The sequence below is a fragment of the Ambystoma mexicanum genome, chromosome 9 (genome assembly GCF_040938575.1).
Source record: "Ambystoma mexicanum isolate Mex_15411 chromosome 9, UKY_AmexF1_1, whole genome shotgun sequence".
Taxonomy (NCBI): domain Eukaryota; kingdom Metazoa; phylum Chordata; class Amphibia; order Caudata; family Ambystomatidae; genus Ambystoma; species Ambystoma mexicanum.
Window position 1 is genome coordinate 441,047,675 of NC_090931.1, and position 17,583 is coordinate 441,065,257.

Consider the following 17,583-nt stretch of genomic DNA (forward strand, 5'->3'; position numbering starts at 1 on the left):
ACAACACATCCTTCCAAACAATCTTCATTCATAACTTCCACATACATTCATCATATTCGCATACATTAAGAAAGTGATATAATACTGGTACCACAGTTGTAAATCAAACAAATGTCAGTTTTTGCACTCTATTATTTTACAATGTGACCCTCTGTCTACATGCAGGGGTTCGGAAAACTGTTGTCAACATGTTTCGGTTGAGTCCGCTCATGAAGGGTTAAGATTCCCTTATTAGATATTTCGTAATCAACCTTCTTCAGGATGGAGTGCAATTGCCAGTTCTGCGTTGCCTCATTCATAGGAGTTGGGGGTGTGTGGCTATAGAGCCTCAATGCTAGGGAATAAAAATATAGAACTGTAAGTGCCTAGTTTGTCATCTCTGTTTATTTAAAAACCTTTTACTTGGTAAAGGCTACAGCTGGGTTTCTCAGCTGTATAATACCGGCTCACCTCCTCTGGACTTTCAGGGGCTAAGAAACCGGTGTGATGGAGTGAATCCTGGCGTGTGTGCTCCAATATTGTGGTGCCTTACGTCATTTGTATTTGTATTTTATTGAATTTATATAGCCCTTTACTCCAAAGTGCTTTACACGAGAACAAGTGAACAATACAGCAAGGATGAGATGACAATTGAACCACAACCTGAAAACAGTATAAAGAACAACTTTCAAAATTGCAGGGGTGAGGAGGGTGAAGGGATGGGAGAGGTGTGCAAGGGAGTAGTAGATCTAGAGGAGGTAAGGACGGGGAAACAGGGAATGCAGGAATGTGAAGGAAGTAGAGAGGAAAAGGAGAGGCTAGATGCGAGCAGGGGGAAGGGAGGAAGGAGATAGTTTAGATGGAAAGGGTAAGGAAGAGCAGTAGTAAGAGGTGAGAGTAGTGGGGAATGGAGGAGGAAAGGAACGTGGGGTGTTAGGGAGGAGAGTGGAAGAGAAGATTTTAGGGAAGAGCGAAAGGAAGGGTAGGAGGGAGAAGAGCGGATGTGAAGGGGGAGGTGATTCCAGTGGAATGGAGCTAGGTGTTGGAAGGAGCGGAAGCGGGGGGGGGGGCGCAGGGTGGGGGAGGAGAGGGTAGGAAAAGATTAGCAGAGCGGAGAGAGCGAGAAGGGGTGTAGAAAGAAAGAAGGGAGGAGAGGTGGGGGATGGAGACCATAGAGTGATTTGAAAACAAGACAGGAACTTGAACTGAAGCTGGGAGTGAAAAGAGAGCCAGCCCAGAGAGGTGAGGGGGGAGGAGATAGAATCAAGAGGTGAGAGAAGGCATAGGGAGCAGATGGCAGAGTGGTAGATGGATTTAAGAGGGGAGAGAGGAGAGGAGGGGAGACCGAAGAGAAGGGAGGAACCGTAGCAGAGCCTGGAGAAGATGAGGGAGGTAATTAAGAGTTTAGTGGCGTGGAAGGTAAGGAGGGGTCGGATTTTACGAATGTTGTAGAGGTGAAGGCGACAGGATTTAGCAGTGAGAGAAATGTGGTGGGATAGAGAGAGGAGAGAGTCGATATGGAGACCAAGGTTACTTTGTCCTAGAAGTGAAAAAGGACATGAGCCTCACAGACTGTCTGGTATATGTGAGAAGGTAAAAAACTAGCTATAAACATCAATTTGGACCGGTACTCACTATTGTTTGTAATTCTTGAGTGACCAACGTTGCCAACCATACATCAGAGTGACTGCCTGTTTATCTAGGTGCTTGGTAAGTGCACCTGCAGAGGAGGGAAACAAATATAACAGGACAAGAGCGTCACCTATTATCTGTTCGGGCCCCCAGGAGCGTCTGCAATTATTTACATATCTTAAAAGCAGAAATTTGTTTACTTCAGATAGGTGTGTTCTATTGATGCAGTGAACGCTGCGGGGTGCTGACTATAACAAGTTACTTCTATCCAGGCGCCATATGTGGAAGTAAAGCGCTGCGCGTCTCTTACCGGTGATCGAGCTGGCGAAATAAATGATGAAATAGTGTCACATTCCTGCTCTACCCTATTGCAATCGTTCATAAAAGTCTGCAGTTGCTGGACGGCAGCTTAGGTTACCTTTGAATCAGACAGTGATTTCTTGCTAGCAGACGAGTCCGGGCATGCCTTCTGCGTCTCCTTGCTGTGGCGTTGCTGAGACCGTTGCTACAGGAACGGCGGGGCCTGCTAATAGAATGCAGGTCCACGTGACCGTACCGCCTGGAATTATGGGCGCTGTGGTCCTCTCGCCTGGAACTAATGCATCCCATAGTGCGGGATGATGTATTTGTTTGTGCTTAGTCTATTGAATCATCAAAGTGGATTCTGGACAGTTCGCTTGCTGCTCGCATGGATATATGGGTGCCGTGGTCTACACGTGGAGAGATCACAGTATTTAGTTTCATATTTTCTTGAAGGAAATTGGACCGCAAGGGGTTGTGGGCAACGTAGTCCAGGTTAAATAACTTGGGTATTCCTCAAACAGTCGGTCTAGTTTTGGCAGTGGAAAAATAACAAACTCTGACCTCTTTGGCATGTCATGTGACACACCTTCCGAGAAAACGGAATTAGTTATTATTTAATACATTCCATTCTACTGAAATGTTTAGACCGTGTGATACCGTGTCTAATTTCTGTGTCTTTATGTTATTTTTGTTAAAATGCTCCACAATGGTTTATCTGGTGTATGATTCCTAATGCATGAGCGATGCTCGCCAATTCTCACCCTGACTTCCCTCGTGGTTTTGCCTACATATAGTAGTTCACATGAGGATGATATAATGTAAATGGCATTCTTTGTGCTGCAATTGGTGTGACTTTTCATCGTCCGTGTTTTGGCCCCATATTGGAAGGTGTGTTTAGTCTCAGTCATGGGGCAAACGCTACAATTGCTGCATTTGTAGTGTCCAATAATCGGGGAGGGGAGTCCCCACTGATTCAAAATGGTAGTTTCTTTTGATTTTTCACGGTATCTATGGACCAATTGAGGTGAAATGCGACCGAAGGAAAATATAATTTAGAGGTTTTATCGGCAGGGAGATCACCCGTTGCTGAAGAAGAGGCTTTTGGGCAAGAGAAAAACAGCCACCTTGCCGTTGGGGTTTGTGGCAGCGGAGTCAGAGCACACCAACCATTGGAGGGCGGAACGGGTTCTTATCCACAAAACGTGGAAAAGGCTGCTCTGCCCCAAAAACATGCCCCGCGGCACCAGCCGTGGTGAACGTTGGTGTAAGGCCCGTAAGGTCTGGGAAAAACCTAATTCCCGGCAACACCTAAACAAGAAAATTGACGCTCGCTACAAGCTACACACGTCTGAGGACATATCCTTGTCTACGTCCGTGAGGCGTTCATGTGGCTCTATTTCCAGGGATCGCCCTGAGGTGTTTCCCGATAGGGATCTAACCAGCGCTCCGATGTTTCCTCCGAGGACCCCTGCAAAGGGTCTGCCAAAACCGGATCTTCATCTGATAGTCAAAATGGCCGCCGTGGACCGCGGGGTTGGATCGCCATTTTGTTAACACCTGAGGAGAACTGTCACAGGTGTAAGTGAGGCAGTGGTCACCACAGGGGAGTCAGGGGTCTTATGTTCCATTTTAGCCTTGTGGCAAGGAACCTCGGCAAAGCTGGTGCTAGCAGATGAATTAGCCCCAAGTGAGGGAACCTCGGCAGAACCGGTACTCAAAGACTTAAGGTGCTTAAGCGGCTTCTTTGCCCCCTCAGCAGGATCGGTTCCACCACAGGCCCGAGTGTGGGAAGGCTTAGAGTCACCACCTGAAGCCAGAACCCTCAAAAGGGGCCCCCTCAATCCTGCTGTCTTAGATATAGCCCCAAGAAGGGGAACCTCAGGGATAACCATGGTACGTTTAGTAACCTTGAGAAGTACCTCGAGCCGTGACTCGGTACACTTAGTTCCAGACGTGGAAACCTCGGGCTGACCCCGGTGACAACAGACCCAGAAGTACTGAGCCTAATTTTAGCCCCCAAAAGGGGAACCTCAGATGAAGATCCGGTTTTGGCACCTGGATTTCACTGTTAACAAGGGCCCAGCAATTACTAACGTAAAGCATTTCACTGTTGTACCTGCATTCAAATACCACATTTTTTAGACAATTTAAATTGTGTAGTACTTGCATGCCAGGGGAGTGATTGGAAGGGTAGAGAGGAAACAGGAGACCGCTCATTCTCACAGCAGTCCATAAGTGGGTGCTTTCAGACCTAAAGGAGAGAGAGTTAACTGCTAGTAACATTGAAGTTGCACTAGAATAGTCTCATTAAAATGCGTAAAGAAGATAGATAAATTTGCCCCTCCCCCAACGCCCGTGAAGTTAGCGCCTCTACCAACATTTGAAGGATCAGCCCCCTCGAAATGTAGCCAGCCATCCATACATTTAAGTGTGCACTCTTTCACCATACAGGCACACCCAGTACGCACCCTTTCACCATTCAGGCACACCCAAGCAGCCACCCATACATTTAAGTGTGCACCCTTTCACCATGCAGGCACACTCAGGCAGCCACCCTAAGTGTGCACCCTTTCACTGTACACGCACGCACGCACGCACACCCAGCCACCCATACATTTGTGTGCACCCTTTCAGCATACACTCACAGAGGCAACCCCCTACACATTTAAGTGTACACACCCTTTCCAAATACACTCACACACACACACACACACACATGTCATGGGGTTGAGGGGAGCCCTATTACTTCAAAAAGAAATTGTTTCTTTTTGAAGTCACTCTGACTTCATAAAGAAATTATTTCCGTTAAGGACCGAACCATAACGGAAATAATTTCTTTATGAAGGCAGAGTGTCTTCAAAAATAAACTATTTCTTTTTTAAGTCATAGGGCTCCCCCGACCCCATGGCATGGAGGCCTCCAGCCCGGGGTCTCCCATATCATGGGGTGGGAGGAGCCCTCAGACTTTAAAAAGGAAGTTTCTTTTTGTAGACACTCTGGGCCTCATTACGAGTTTGCCGGTCTGGTAACTACGGTACCGGTAAGCTTGCCGGTACCATAGTTACTGGACCAGCAAACTACGAGTTCTGCTCGCAGGTGCCTTTGCTGGCACCCACGAGCAGAACATGTCGGATGCACCGGCACCATTCACGAATGGTGCCGGTGCATATTGGGCTCAATGGGAATGGCAAAGAATATTTTCTGGCGCCCGTGAATGGGCGATTACCGCCAAAATTACAAGGCCGAAATTACCCTTCCTGGGCACTGGAAAAGAAAATTGCAAGTTTGGCGGCAGCCTGCCCATTTTACCTGCAAGGCGACCGCCAAACTTGTAATGTGGCCCTCTGCCTTCCTACAAAAAAGTATTTGTTACAGAAATGATTTGTTTATGAATGCAGAGTAAATTCAAAAAGAAATATTAAAAAAATAAATTACAAAATATTTGTTTTCATTTCTTTTTCTCTAAGTGGGGCCCCCTCCCATGACATGTGCCAGCAGGACCCCCCCACCCCGCACCGCCAGGGCTGTGGGGGCCCCCGTTACGCCAGTGTTGATCCCACTTCATGAGCAATCCTTCCATCTCTGAGATTTCATCCTCCACTTTCCAATACGGTCTCATGCCTTCCGGTATGGCCTTTTCTTCTGGCCATCTGCTCCTGACCCACTCCAAGTATCACCATGGTGGGGTCTTTACCATCCTCTTCATTCCATTGTCCTTCACTCAACTCCAGAAATTCAGGAACTCTGAGGTCTTGAATGGACGCTACTGTGCATTCATCTTGCAGAAACGTGGTGGCCATCTCTTTGTTTCCCGGTAACCTCGACATGCAGTCCGCCTGGGCATTTCTCCAACCGGCTATGTGGGTTATTTCAAATGTGTATTCCTGGAGTTTGGCCGTTATACGTGCCAAGTGGGGTGTTGATGACTTTGTCCCCCGTGGACTGAGCATACGAATGAGGGGCTTATGGTCGGTGACCAGTTTGAACTTAGTGCCCCATATGTAACTCCTCAAGTGCTCAACAGTCCATGTGCTGGCTAACAACTCTTCTTCCACTGTGGAGTAATTCTTCTCAGCCGCAGACAGAGCTTTAGAGGCGAATGCTACTACGTGTTCAGTATCTCCTTTCTTCTGGGTGAGTACGGCACCCAAAGCACACACACTGGCGTCCATGGTGATGACAGTGTTCCTGGCTGTATTGAACGGCTGTAAGCACGGTGCTTCCACTATCCATCCTTTTATATTCTCATCCTTGTTGCCAAATATGTGGTATAATAAATGAGGAATCAGCTTGCTGTAGTTGACAATTTTATTTGTCAAGGTTATAATTTACAATTAACTGAGAACAGGGTTCCTTGAATGTCCATAAGCAAATAAGTCAATAGGGTGTTACATGCACAGGTGTAGTCTTGTGCCTCTGATGAGGAGGAGCGACGGGAGCACGACCTGATCCGGAGAACTAGCACCTTTGGAATCCCACGTTCGCGCCTTTCGCGGCTCTCTGTGGCTCGCGCTCGAAATCTGGCGAGATATAATCTTGCGAGGTCCTTACAACTAGCCCCCCCATCAATTTTAGCAGTCCAATCATTTACAAATGCATTAAGAACATCCAAGAGTTGTTCAAGATTAGACTCCCAAATGCCAATTCAAATTAAGCATCAACAGATCCAGATTGTCCTGCAGTCGACACTTTATTTTGGGAAACTAACGAGACTGTTTTTTTAACATTTGTCAACTGAAGCCCCGCACACCATTTGACAAGCGTCATTAGACCTCCAGACGACCACACATGCCCTTAGTGGCCAACTGAAATGCAGAGGAATAGCCATCAAGGACGGGGCAGTCGGTGATCAAAGTTTCCTGTAAAAGAATTAATGTATAATATGTTAGGGTGTTATAGTAGTTGTACTAAGTACGTAATGCACGCTGTATAGAATTCATATGCAACATGGTTCTGGAATGTAGCCATTCCAGAACCATCCTGATGTGAGTAGGTTGCCCGGCGGAGTCAGAGTCTGGGGGCTCATGAAATAAACTTATTTTATATCAATATACAGCTCCATGGTCATTTCATAACATTTGGCGATGAGGATCATTTACATGTGGAGCCCCCAGAGTTTTGTTACGCGCCTCGACTGAACGACGGAAACTGTGCAGCCTGGTGAAGCTGGCGGGCATCCGGCGACGGCTACAAGACGAAAAGGAGAGCTGTCGGAGCCGAAAAAAGGCACAGAGACATTGACGGATCATTGGGACAGAGACATGAAGAAAGGACCTAAAGGCGTGCCATAACGTGCCGGCCATCTTAGAGACAATGTTATTTATGGGTATGTAACCGTGGCAACCACATCACGGAGCAGGAAAATACTAATACACTAGCAAAAAACAGTGTACAATCCACATAATAATCCTTTGGGGAGTGAGGAGATTAATAATAATCAAATGGATGAACTGTAAACCACATATGGAAATGGATGGCACATTCTGAAAGAGGATTAGAAGAAAAAAAAAGACATACAAGGAAGCTGTGACCAATCTAGAATACCATTAAGATAACTAAGAATACTTCATGGCACATTATAAAAGAATTTAAGCAGGAGATTGCAGTTCCTTCGGCAGTAGAACTGTGACACTGTACAAAAAAGGGAGCAAAAAATAAATAAATAAGACCACATCTGCACCAGAGATCAAATACTGATAAGTTAAACTTATCCGCCCTCACAATGCAACATGTTACAGCGCCAGTGCAATTTCTCCCTTTCCCTGGGAATCCTACATGTCCCTGGGAACAATGGATCGACGGCTTCCAAGTATACCTGAGGGCTGTGGGAGGCAGTAAGTATACTGACGATCTCAAAGAGGCCACATTGGTAAACTGCATTGGGGCGGAAGCATTAAGGATTTTCAGGGCACTCCCTGATTTGGATGGTGCAGAGGGTGGCTCTGGTGACAACAATCGCAAGTTTCAATGCGCACTGGTGAAGTTAGCCAAACATTTCGGCAATAAAACCAATGTGGTACTGGAAAGATAGAAATTCTTTTCAAGGCGACAATTGAAAGGTGAATCAATAGATGCTTATATGGCATCTCTGAAGGGACTTCGGTCCACATGTGACTTCACTGGTATTGGCGAAGAATATCTAAGGGATCAACTTGTGTTAAATGTGGCTGACTCACGCATACAAGGTTGTGGCAGACAAAAAATCTGTCACTAGATCAAGCAATGGAGATAGCCAGGAGCATGGAACTTAGATGCTTAAATGCATGAGAGAAAGGTTTGGCAAGAATGAGGATAGAGAAATCAAAATGGTCCAAGATGACGTTAAAGAGGACACTGAAGACTCTCTAGTGGCAATGGTGAGAAGGATGACTACAAATAATTCAAGACCCAGCTCCAAGAGAGATAGAGACGCTGGATACAGGAACCAGACCCAGAGCCGTTGTCAAAAAGGCGGCTGGTACAAACTCAATGATACTGAGAAAGAGTGTTATAAATGTGGTCACATAGGGCATTTTGCCAAGGTATGCAGAAACATTTGTGGCAGAGTGAATAGATTCAACAGATACTCTTTCAGCAGACCACCGAGAAACATGGTAAAGGCGGTTGAAGAGAACCCTGGACCTGATAACATGCTAACCATTAGCAGTGAGAACACGCAGCACGTACAGATACTTACAGTCACTTCCATAGGACAGAATAAAGGACCATGGGTTAACATGAAAATAAATGGAATATCCTTACCCATTATGGCGGACACTGGGTCTCTGTATACTATGATCAATGTCAAGACATTTGTTGAAACATTATCTGGCAACTTGCAGGACACACTGGAGTGAGAGCAATGGGGTATGGTAAGACTCCCATTGATATCATTGGATGTACCTGGGTGAAGTTGCAGTTTGTTTGTTTATTAATTTGATAATGCGCACCAAGCCCTTGGGCAGCTGGGCGCAGCAGTACAAGAAGTCTCAAAGCTTAGTTACATTGCCTGTCACAGGCAGGTGCATACATGTAAATACAACGTATGATACAATATATAGTGAAGTACAGAACAATTGCCATTCAAGAAGCATGGAGGGTACAACTGATCACAGATACATGACAAGGATCAGACTTAACATTGTGTTTACTTAAGGGAGCGCCTACAGCTGTGGACTACAGGTCCGGTGTGTAGGATACAGTAGTAATGTTGAGTGCAATGGTTGTCGGGGTCGTGTCAGAAGGGTAGAGCGCGGTAGGGGGGAAGAGGTGGTTATGGGTTGTTAGTGCAAAATCATTTGAGAGCTAAATCTGGCGTAGCGTAGGGGGCGTCTAAGGTCAACTGGCAGTGTATTCCATGATTGTGCTGCTTTGACTGGGAAGCTAGTTCCTCCGGCCGTGGTCAGTTTAAATCTAGGGATTTCATGCATAAATGAATTGGCAGATCTCGTGGGTCGGATTGTAGATCTCCTGGAGATTTCTTCCGATAAGTAAGGAGGTGCTAAATTGTTTAGGCATTTGGAAGTGATAGAGATAGTTTTGAGGAGGATTCGATCCTTTATATTTACCCAGTGGGTCTCTTTCCTGAATTTAGAGATGTGCTCTCTATGTGGGATGTTCAATGCTGCTCTTAAGGCGTTAAGTTTGCAATCTTTGAAGTTTGTCAGTGACATACTTGTTGGCTCCTGAGTACAGGGTGTTGCAATAGTCTAGTCTAGACATGATAAGAGCATTGGCTAGGGTGACACAGCTGGCACTGGAGAGGAATGGTCTGGCAGCTCTGATTAAATTTGCAAGTGTAAGCTGTTGTGGAGGAGAGGGAGTTCACTTGCTTCTTAAGGGTGAGAGAGGAGTCCAGATAGAATCCTAGAGTTTTTACCACAGGCATAGCCTTAATGATATTGTTATCAATGTTGAATGATGCTTAGTTTGGGGTTCGTTTTTTTAGGTTAGAGTCAGATCCGAGGAGCAGGATCTAAGTTTTATCGTCATTCAGACAGAGGCCATGGGTGGCCATCCATGCCTGAATGAGGATGTATATCTTATTCACCAGGGCCAGGTCCGATTCATAGTTGCCCGAAAGGGGTATGAGGATATGGGTGTCATCTGCATAATTCGTGTAGGTGACGCCCAGTCTGTCCAACTTGTCAAACAGTGGCTATGTGAAAATGTTATACATGGTGGGTGAGACACAGGAGCCCTGTGGGACTCTGCATGTTATTTGGATGGGGTCAGCACAGGTGGATGTAGAGAAAACTCTCATAGTCCGGTTGGCTAGAAAGGATTGGACCCAGGCTGTAGCTTCCCCTGTGAAGTTGGCAGCGAGCCTAAGGTGGCTGCATAAAACTGTGTGAACCACCAGGTCAAAGGCTGCTGACAAGTCCAGTAGAAGTAGCAAAGCTGTTTTTCCACTATCCTTTAGCTCCTCAATTTTTGTCTTAAGGTCTAGCAAGGCTGTTTCGGTGCCATGGAGTGGGCGGAATCCCGATTGCCGAGAGCCTAGCAGGTGGTTGGCTTCCAGGTAGTCTTGAATTTGTAAGTAGGCTACTCTGTCAATAATTTTGAGTAGGAATGGCACAGTGGTGATAGGTCTGTAGTTGGTTGGGATAGATGGATCAAGGGTTTGTTTTTTGAGTAGGGGGGAGGACCCAAGATTCTGTCAGGTTAGTAGGTACTGTATTTGATTTAAAGGAGGAGTTTATGAGCTTCGAGATAAATGGGGCTAAGTCCCTGGCTGCCTCCTTTATTATTTGGGCTGGGCAGCTGTCGCCCTTGCAGTTGGATGGTTTCAGGGAGAGAATGACCTTTTCAGTATCAATGATTGGGATGGTTTTGAAGCTGAAAGGCAGAATAGTATTGGGCTCCGTGGGCAGTGGTATTTGTTGATCAGAAAGGGGCAGAGAGTCCTTTTGTTTGGTTATTTTAAGTTGGAGGGTGGACATTTTATTCAATAAGGCGTTTTGAATGTTAGTACACCATATCTTGTCCTTCGGGACAATGTCTGCCAGTTGTAGGGGTGATTCAATTTCCCGGAGGATGGAAAAAAAGTTCCTTAGTGTTTGATTTGGCTTTAGTGATTCTGTCAACAAATAGATTTCTTTTTGTGTTAATAATTTCTTTCTTATACAGTCTGGATAGTTGGGCTAGTTTAGTTTTGTTGTTGTCGGTGGGCTAGATGCGCCAGATAGCCAGATAGCCAGATTTTCTTTTCTGTTTTCTTAGATCCTTGAGTTGGGGTGTGAACCAGGTATTCAAATGTGCTTCCTGCTTGCCTTTGCGCAGTTTTGTTGGTGCGACAGAGTCTAGTGCAGTGGTCATAACTTTGTTGAAGGTGTCCACTAAGGTGTCTGGGTCGGTGTTATTCTCCAGGCCATTAATAGCGGGGAGGAGGAGAGGGATGAGTTTTTCGGCAGTAATATCTTTTTTACTTCTAGTAGGGAGAGGGGGTATCATACTGATGGATTTAGGGCTGAGGAGATCAAGTGTGGCTGTGAAGTTTATTAAGTAGTGGTCCGTCCAAGGTTGTGGGACGATGTCGGTGATGTCAATGTTACAGTTGAGTTCAGATACCCAGTCGAGAGTTCTACCTTTGATGTGGGTAGGGGAGAGGACTTTTTGGTTGAGCCCATGGTCATTAAGTAGAGCTGCTATTGAGTGGGCATGTTTGTTGTCTGGGTCGTTAAGGCCAATGTTGAAATCGCCCATCAGCAGGGTTTGGGAGTGGTTTTGAGTATTATTCGCTATCAGACTGTTAAGGTCATCTAGCGGTTCTGGGGGCCTGTAAATCAAGTGGATGGTCAGCGTGCAGTTATTGGATGACATCAGTTTAGCTGTGAGTATTTCACAGGATGAGCAAGGAGGTGAGATGGCGAGCCTAATAGGCAAGGGAGTTTTGGAAATGATGGCTAGGCCACCGCCTTTAGCATTGGGTCTATCTCCTCTGAGGATCTGGTGGCTATCAGGTACAGCTAACATCAGGGTAGCTCCTGCTGCCTCGTGGAGTCAAGTCTCTGTTATGGCAAGTAGGTCCAGACTACTGTTGCTTAGGATGTCTGCAATTTCAATGGCATGGTCTACCATGGATCTGGCGTTGATGAGCGACCCAGTTAGCGTCAGGGTACTCTTAGGATTGGGATTGTGTGAAGGTTTGATTGTGTGTCTATTTTGGCTCGGGTACTTCTTTGTGTACGAGTGGGCAGGCACAGAGTTTAGAGTGTCCGTTTTCGTTACCTGTGCTTGTTTAGCCAAGTGGTCATGGGTAGAGAGGAGTCCAGTGGTGTTGTTTATATAGTTTCTTTTAGGTTCATAAATGCAGGGTAGTCTTGCCCTAAGTCTCATGTTTCTGTCTATGGGAGATCTTGTGCTAGCAGTAGCAGAGGCCATGGTTGTGAGGAGACCAATTGTGTGTAGGAAGGTCTGGGTCTTTATGTTTTTACTCATGGTAGGCAGGGTCGTTGTGAGCAGTAAGAGCTTCACTAACGCTAATAATTAGTTGGTGTTGGGTGTCCCTGAAAGGCTGTGTCGAGGATCACCATATAGGTTAAGAAATAAAAAGCGATGTGCAGATGGTTGGTGCCGTTTCGACAATGGGGGTCACCTAAATTCTAGAGTTACAGTGTAAGCTAAGATACAGTGTGCAGTGCAAAGCAGGTAGGTCCAGTTTCACCAGAAGGGGTTCTGCTAAATACAAAGATCACAGTATAAGCTAAAAGTGCAATGTGCAGATGGGTAGGTGCAATTTCAACAATAGGGTTCACCTAGATTCAAAAATCACAGTATGAGCTAAAATGCATGAGCAGAGCAAGTGGGTGCAGTTTCAGCAGTAGGGTTCAGCTAAATTAAAAAATCACAGTATAAGCTAAAGAATGCAATGTGCAGAGCAGTTAGCAAAGTGCAATGGCAGGCGACCAAAAGGTCTCAAAACAGGTAGCAAAATGCAATGGCAGGCGACCAAGGATCTCATATAGGTAACAGAATGCAATGGCAGGCGACCAAAGGGTCTCAAAATAGATAGCAAAATGCAATGGCAGGCGACCAAGGGTCTCATATAGGTAACAGAATGCAATGGCAGGCGACCAAAGGGTCTCAAAATAGATAGCAAAATGCAATGGCAGGCGACCAAGGGTCTCAAATAGGTAACAGAATGCAATGGTAGGCGACCAAGAGTCTCAAATAGGTAACAGAATGCAATGGCAGGCGACCAAAGGGTCTCAAAACAGGTAGCAAAATGCAATGGCAAGCAACCAAGGGTCTCAAATAGGTAACAGAATGCAATGGTAGGCGACCAAGGGTCTCATATAGGTAACAGAATGCAATGGCAGGCGACCAAAGGGTCTCAAAATAGATAGCAAAATGCAATGGCAGGCGACCAAGGGTCTCAAATAGGTAACAGAATGCAATGGTAGGCGACCAAGAGTCTCAAATAGGTAACAGAATGCAATGGCAGGCGACCAAAGGGTCTCAAAACAGGTAGCAAAATGCAATGGCAAGCAACCAAGGGTCTCAAATAGGTAACAGAATGCAATGGCAGGCGACCAAAGGGTCCGGGAAAGGTTCCGTGAAAGAGAAACATACTGTAGACTGTAAATAGCAAAAGATGGTTCGTCCGTCAGTAGGCTGGGAAGAACAAGCCGCTCTACGTGTCAGAATTCATCCCGAGGAAGAAATTCCCATCCTGAGGGTTCTAAAAGAAAATAATGCTATTAAAGCTACACTTGCAAAGCAGTTTCCTAAGGTGTTCAGTGAAAAAATTGGGCTTTTAGAGGGTTTTCAACACAGGATAATCCTTAAGATGGGAGCTGTACCCATAGCGCATAGTGTAAGAGGCGTTCCAATTGGCACGAAAGAAGCGCTAAGGAAAGAACTTTCGCGATTTTGTGAACAGAACATAATCAAACCCATAGAAAGCTCAGAATGGCTTGCCACTATAGTACTAGTGAAAAAAACAGATGGGACCATAAGAATGTGCGTAGATCTGAGAGACCTGAACAAAAATATCTAGATAGACAGACATCCCCTTCCGAATATAGGAGAATTATTGACGACCATGAAGCCAGCAAAGTTTTTCAGCACATTAGACTTATCCTCAGCCTACCACCAGATAGCTTTGGAAGAAGAGTCCAAAAACCTTACATCGTTTGTCACTCCGCTAGGCGCATTCATGTTTAAGAGGATGCCTTTTGGCCTTGCGTCGGCTGCCGCGTTGTTTCAAAGACTGATGTTGTTTTTATTTGGAGGCCTTGAAGGAGTACACTGCTTCCAAGATGACATTTTAATATCTGCTATTACCGAAGAAGAACATGATGCAAACCTGATGGGGGTTTTGCAGGTAATCCAAAAGAGTGGGCTGAATTTGAAATTTGAAAAGTGTAAGATTAAATGTGATAAGGTGTCATAACTAAGTCATTCTATCGATGCCAAGGGTATCAGTCCCAAAGCGGAATTGATGAACACCATATTGAGCATTTCGGAACCAGAGAAGAAGGACCAACTGAGAAGTTTCTTGGGCATGACAGAGTACTACTCTAAATTTGTGAATGATTATACCAGTAGAACCAGGAACACGAAAGAACTTATGAAAAAGTCTTTGAAGTATATATGGTCAGATGAGTGCAAAAACGAGTTTGAGCAAATAAAAGCCGCCATCAACAAAGCACCAACACTGGGAATGTTTGACTGCAAGGCGAAAACCATAATTTCAGTGGATGCCAGTAAGATTGGCTTAAGAGGTGTATTAGAACAGCTTCAAGACAGAGGTTTCGTAACTATCTCATTTGCATCAAGAGTCTTGAAAGGAGCAGAATTAAACTATTCAACAATAGAGAGAGAAGCTTCGGGGGTAAAGTGGATCCTAGAGCATTTTAGGAATCTAGTGTGGGGACTACCCATTCTCCTTAAGACTGACCATAAGCCACTACTACATGTTCTACAATCTAAAACATCACATCTGGTATCACCAAGGACTAGGCGTTGTATCTTAGACATAATGAAGTACAATATCTGTGTATGCTATACTCCAGGTAAACTAAATCGAGTGGCTGATTTCTTCTCCAGGTTGCCATTGGACTATGGAGAGGCGAAAGGTGGAACAGAGAAGGAGCCCGAATGCGATGACATTATTGCTACCATAAACCCAGGCATTACGAAACAAGAATGGAAGGATACGGCTAGTATGGACGTGGAACAATCAAAGCTCAGAGAAGCCATTGCCAGTGACTGGAATAATTTTGACCAAAGTTTGGGGGATTTTGCTCAGGTCAAAGAGGAATTATCGATGGATTCAGAACACATCTATAGAGGTGACCGAATCATTCCTCCAATAGCATTAAGAAACAAGATATTTACTCTGGCCCATGAAGGACATTTAGGAAGGAGCCTAAGAGGAGAGTGAGAAGTAATTATTGGTGGCCGGGTATGTGGAGTGAAGTAGAAGCGAGTGTTAGGAATTGTACTGCATGTGCTACAAGTGACAAAGTGAAAAACTTGTGGAAAACGCCTCTACAACCAGTGGAGACTCCCATTAATGTATGGTCCAAGTTGGCAATCGATGTCATGGGACCGTATGAAAATCTTGATGCTGTCAGAATATACATTATAGTCCTGATAGACTATTCCTCGAAATGGGTCGAGTGGGGAGTTGTGAAAGGGAGTGTCACCACTGAAAACATTTTGGACTTTTTGAATGAAATTTTCAACAGAGAAGGTGACCCCAAGGAATTGGTCTCTGATAATGGGAGTCAGTTCACATTGTTGTAATTTAAAGGATTTCTGAAAAATAGAGCGATTGAACATATAACAACCTCACTTTACCATCCCATTGCAAATGGACTTGTTGCGAGAATGAACACATTCGTAAAGGGTGTGATTCAATTGGGTGTAGCCAAATCCCTCCCATGGAGGGAGGCTCTCAAGGAGGCTCTTTGTGCTTGTAGAAAAACTCCACATTCCACCACAGGTGTAGAACCATTTACCATGCTGCGTGGCAGATTGGCATCTAACCGACTGAGACCTGCGTGGATGTTCATAGATGCAAGTAAAGTACAGTTGGACATTGAACACATTATAAGAAGAGTAAGAGAGAAACAGGAAAAATACAAAGAATACTATGATCGCAGGAATGGAGTAAAGGAGAAGATCATTAGGGAAGGAGATTGGGTTTGCATCAAGGAGCCCAAGAAAACATTGAAAGGCGAATCCAGATTCAGATCACCACAAAGAGTAAGAAGCTGTTCCGGCAAATCGGTTGTGCTGGAAGATGGGAAGATGTGGTCTTTTGATGATGTTGTGAGAGTGGAAAATTACTTCAACAGAATCAGCAATAGTAGGAGTAAGACCAGAGGGCAACAGGCCACATGACCAATGGGACACAGGACAGGAGCAATGACAAAAGAGACAAAATTTCAAGTGGCGGGTTATACAAGAGAAACCGCAAAATGATTCAAAATTTCAATAATTACTACATTTACTACTAGTGGTGGTTACCCACCTATCTATACACATGTATCCTTTTGTGCATCTCAGTTGTTATCTGTGATTCTTTAATTTTCATTTCGTTTTGTCCTCTTGTTTTCACCCGTTATGTCCTCATTATTTTCTCCATTGATTTTCTGTTTTCAGTATATGGAAGGGGGATGTTATAGTAGTTGTACTTAATGCACGCTGTATAGAATTCATATGCAGCATGGATATGGAATGTAGCCATTCCAGAACCATCCTGATGCGAGTGGGTTGTCCGGCCAAGTCAGACTCTTGGGGCTCATGAAATAAACCTATTTTATATCAATATACAGCTCCATGGTCATTTCATAACATAGGGTCGACCCCTCTACTGGATTAGTAAACAAATGAGAGTTCACACTATTTTCTGTTAAAATGGGAACCAGACATATACATGTCAACTAGTCGAGAGACTGGCTCCCTCTGACTTGATCTTGAGGCGCTTGAGAAGGCAACTGTAATCCGTAGTACGTGGATTTTCCAACCAACTCACAGAGCGTTTCATAATGAACAGGCAGAAAGACGACGCCAAACACATACATATTTTGCCAACCAAAGTAAAGTGGAGGCAAGAAGAAAGCGCAGGTAAGACATTTAAACCAATCAGAATGACTGGTAGGCGGAGTCAAATGTCAAGCAAAAGATTCATCCAATCAGCGCATTGTACAGGCAGCGCATTTTTGACAGGAGACATTATGCATCAAGGGGGCTACGCAAGACACTCTGTGCGGGGCTCGTTGGCACTCACCTGCAGCTGCTGATAGTTGTCTTGCAGCTCCTCCCAGTCCCGCGCGCATTCGCGCATTGATGTCGAGGTCATGGTGGTAACGGATCGTGCTTGTCTTCCCTGCCCTCCACAACGCCACAATCCCGATTTCTTCCGGGAGGCTGTGCGCGGCCAATGGTAAGCAGGGAGTTGCAGGCGTGGCTCCAGCCCCTCCCACTGACGTACAACAATACGAAGGTCGAAGCGGGTGGAGCGTATGCGCGTATTGCTCAATGCTTTGAAGGGAGGATTGTGCAGTATTGGATTGTGCAGTATTCTGTTTGCAACACGTTAATGCAACACGTCTGGTCCGTGCTCAGTAGCCAATCGCAGAGTTTGTCAGTCGGCCGCATAGTACCAAGCAGCCTGCTCTTAAATTACTGTGCTTCCGGTGCCTTACTGGAAGGGGAATCTAGCATGGGAAGGTG

General features: G+C 45.3%; 1 protein-coding gene across 2 annotated transcripts in view; it reads right to left on the reverse strand.

Moving 5' to 3' along the window:
- The window catches only part of TMEM120A (transmembrane protein 120A), a 473,343-nt gene extending 456,037 nt beyond the window's left edge, over window positions 1-17,306 (reverse strand). Inside the window, exons 1-2 of one of the 2 annotated variants that reach the window (XM_069614938.1) lie at window positions 17,138-17,281; window positions 4,078-4,165 (exon numbers count right to left, since the gene is read on the reverse strand). In XM_069614938.1, the coding sequence (XP_069471039.1) occupies window positions 4,078-4,131 (54 nt within the window). In that variant the 5' untranslated portion in view covers window positions 4,132-4,165; window positions 17,138-17,281. Of the gene's footprint in view, window positions 1-4,077; window positions 4,166-17,137 lie in introns of both variants that reach the window. The other variant, XM_069614937.1, reaches the window with a different exon arrangement.
- Between the last annotated feature and the right edge of the window lie 277 nt (window positions 17,307-17,583).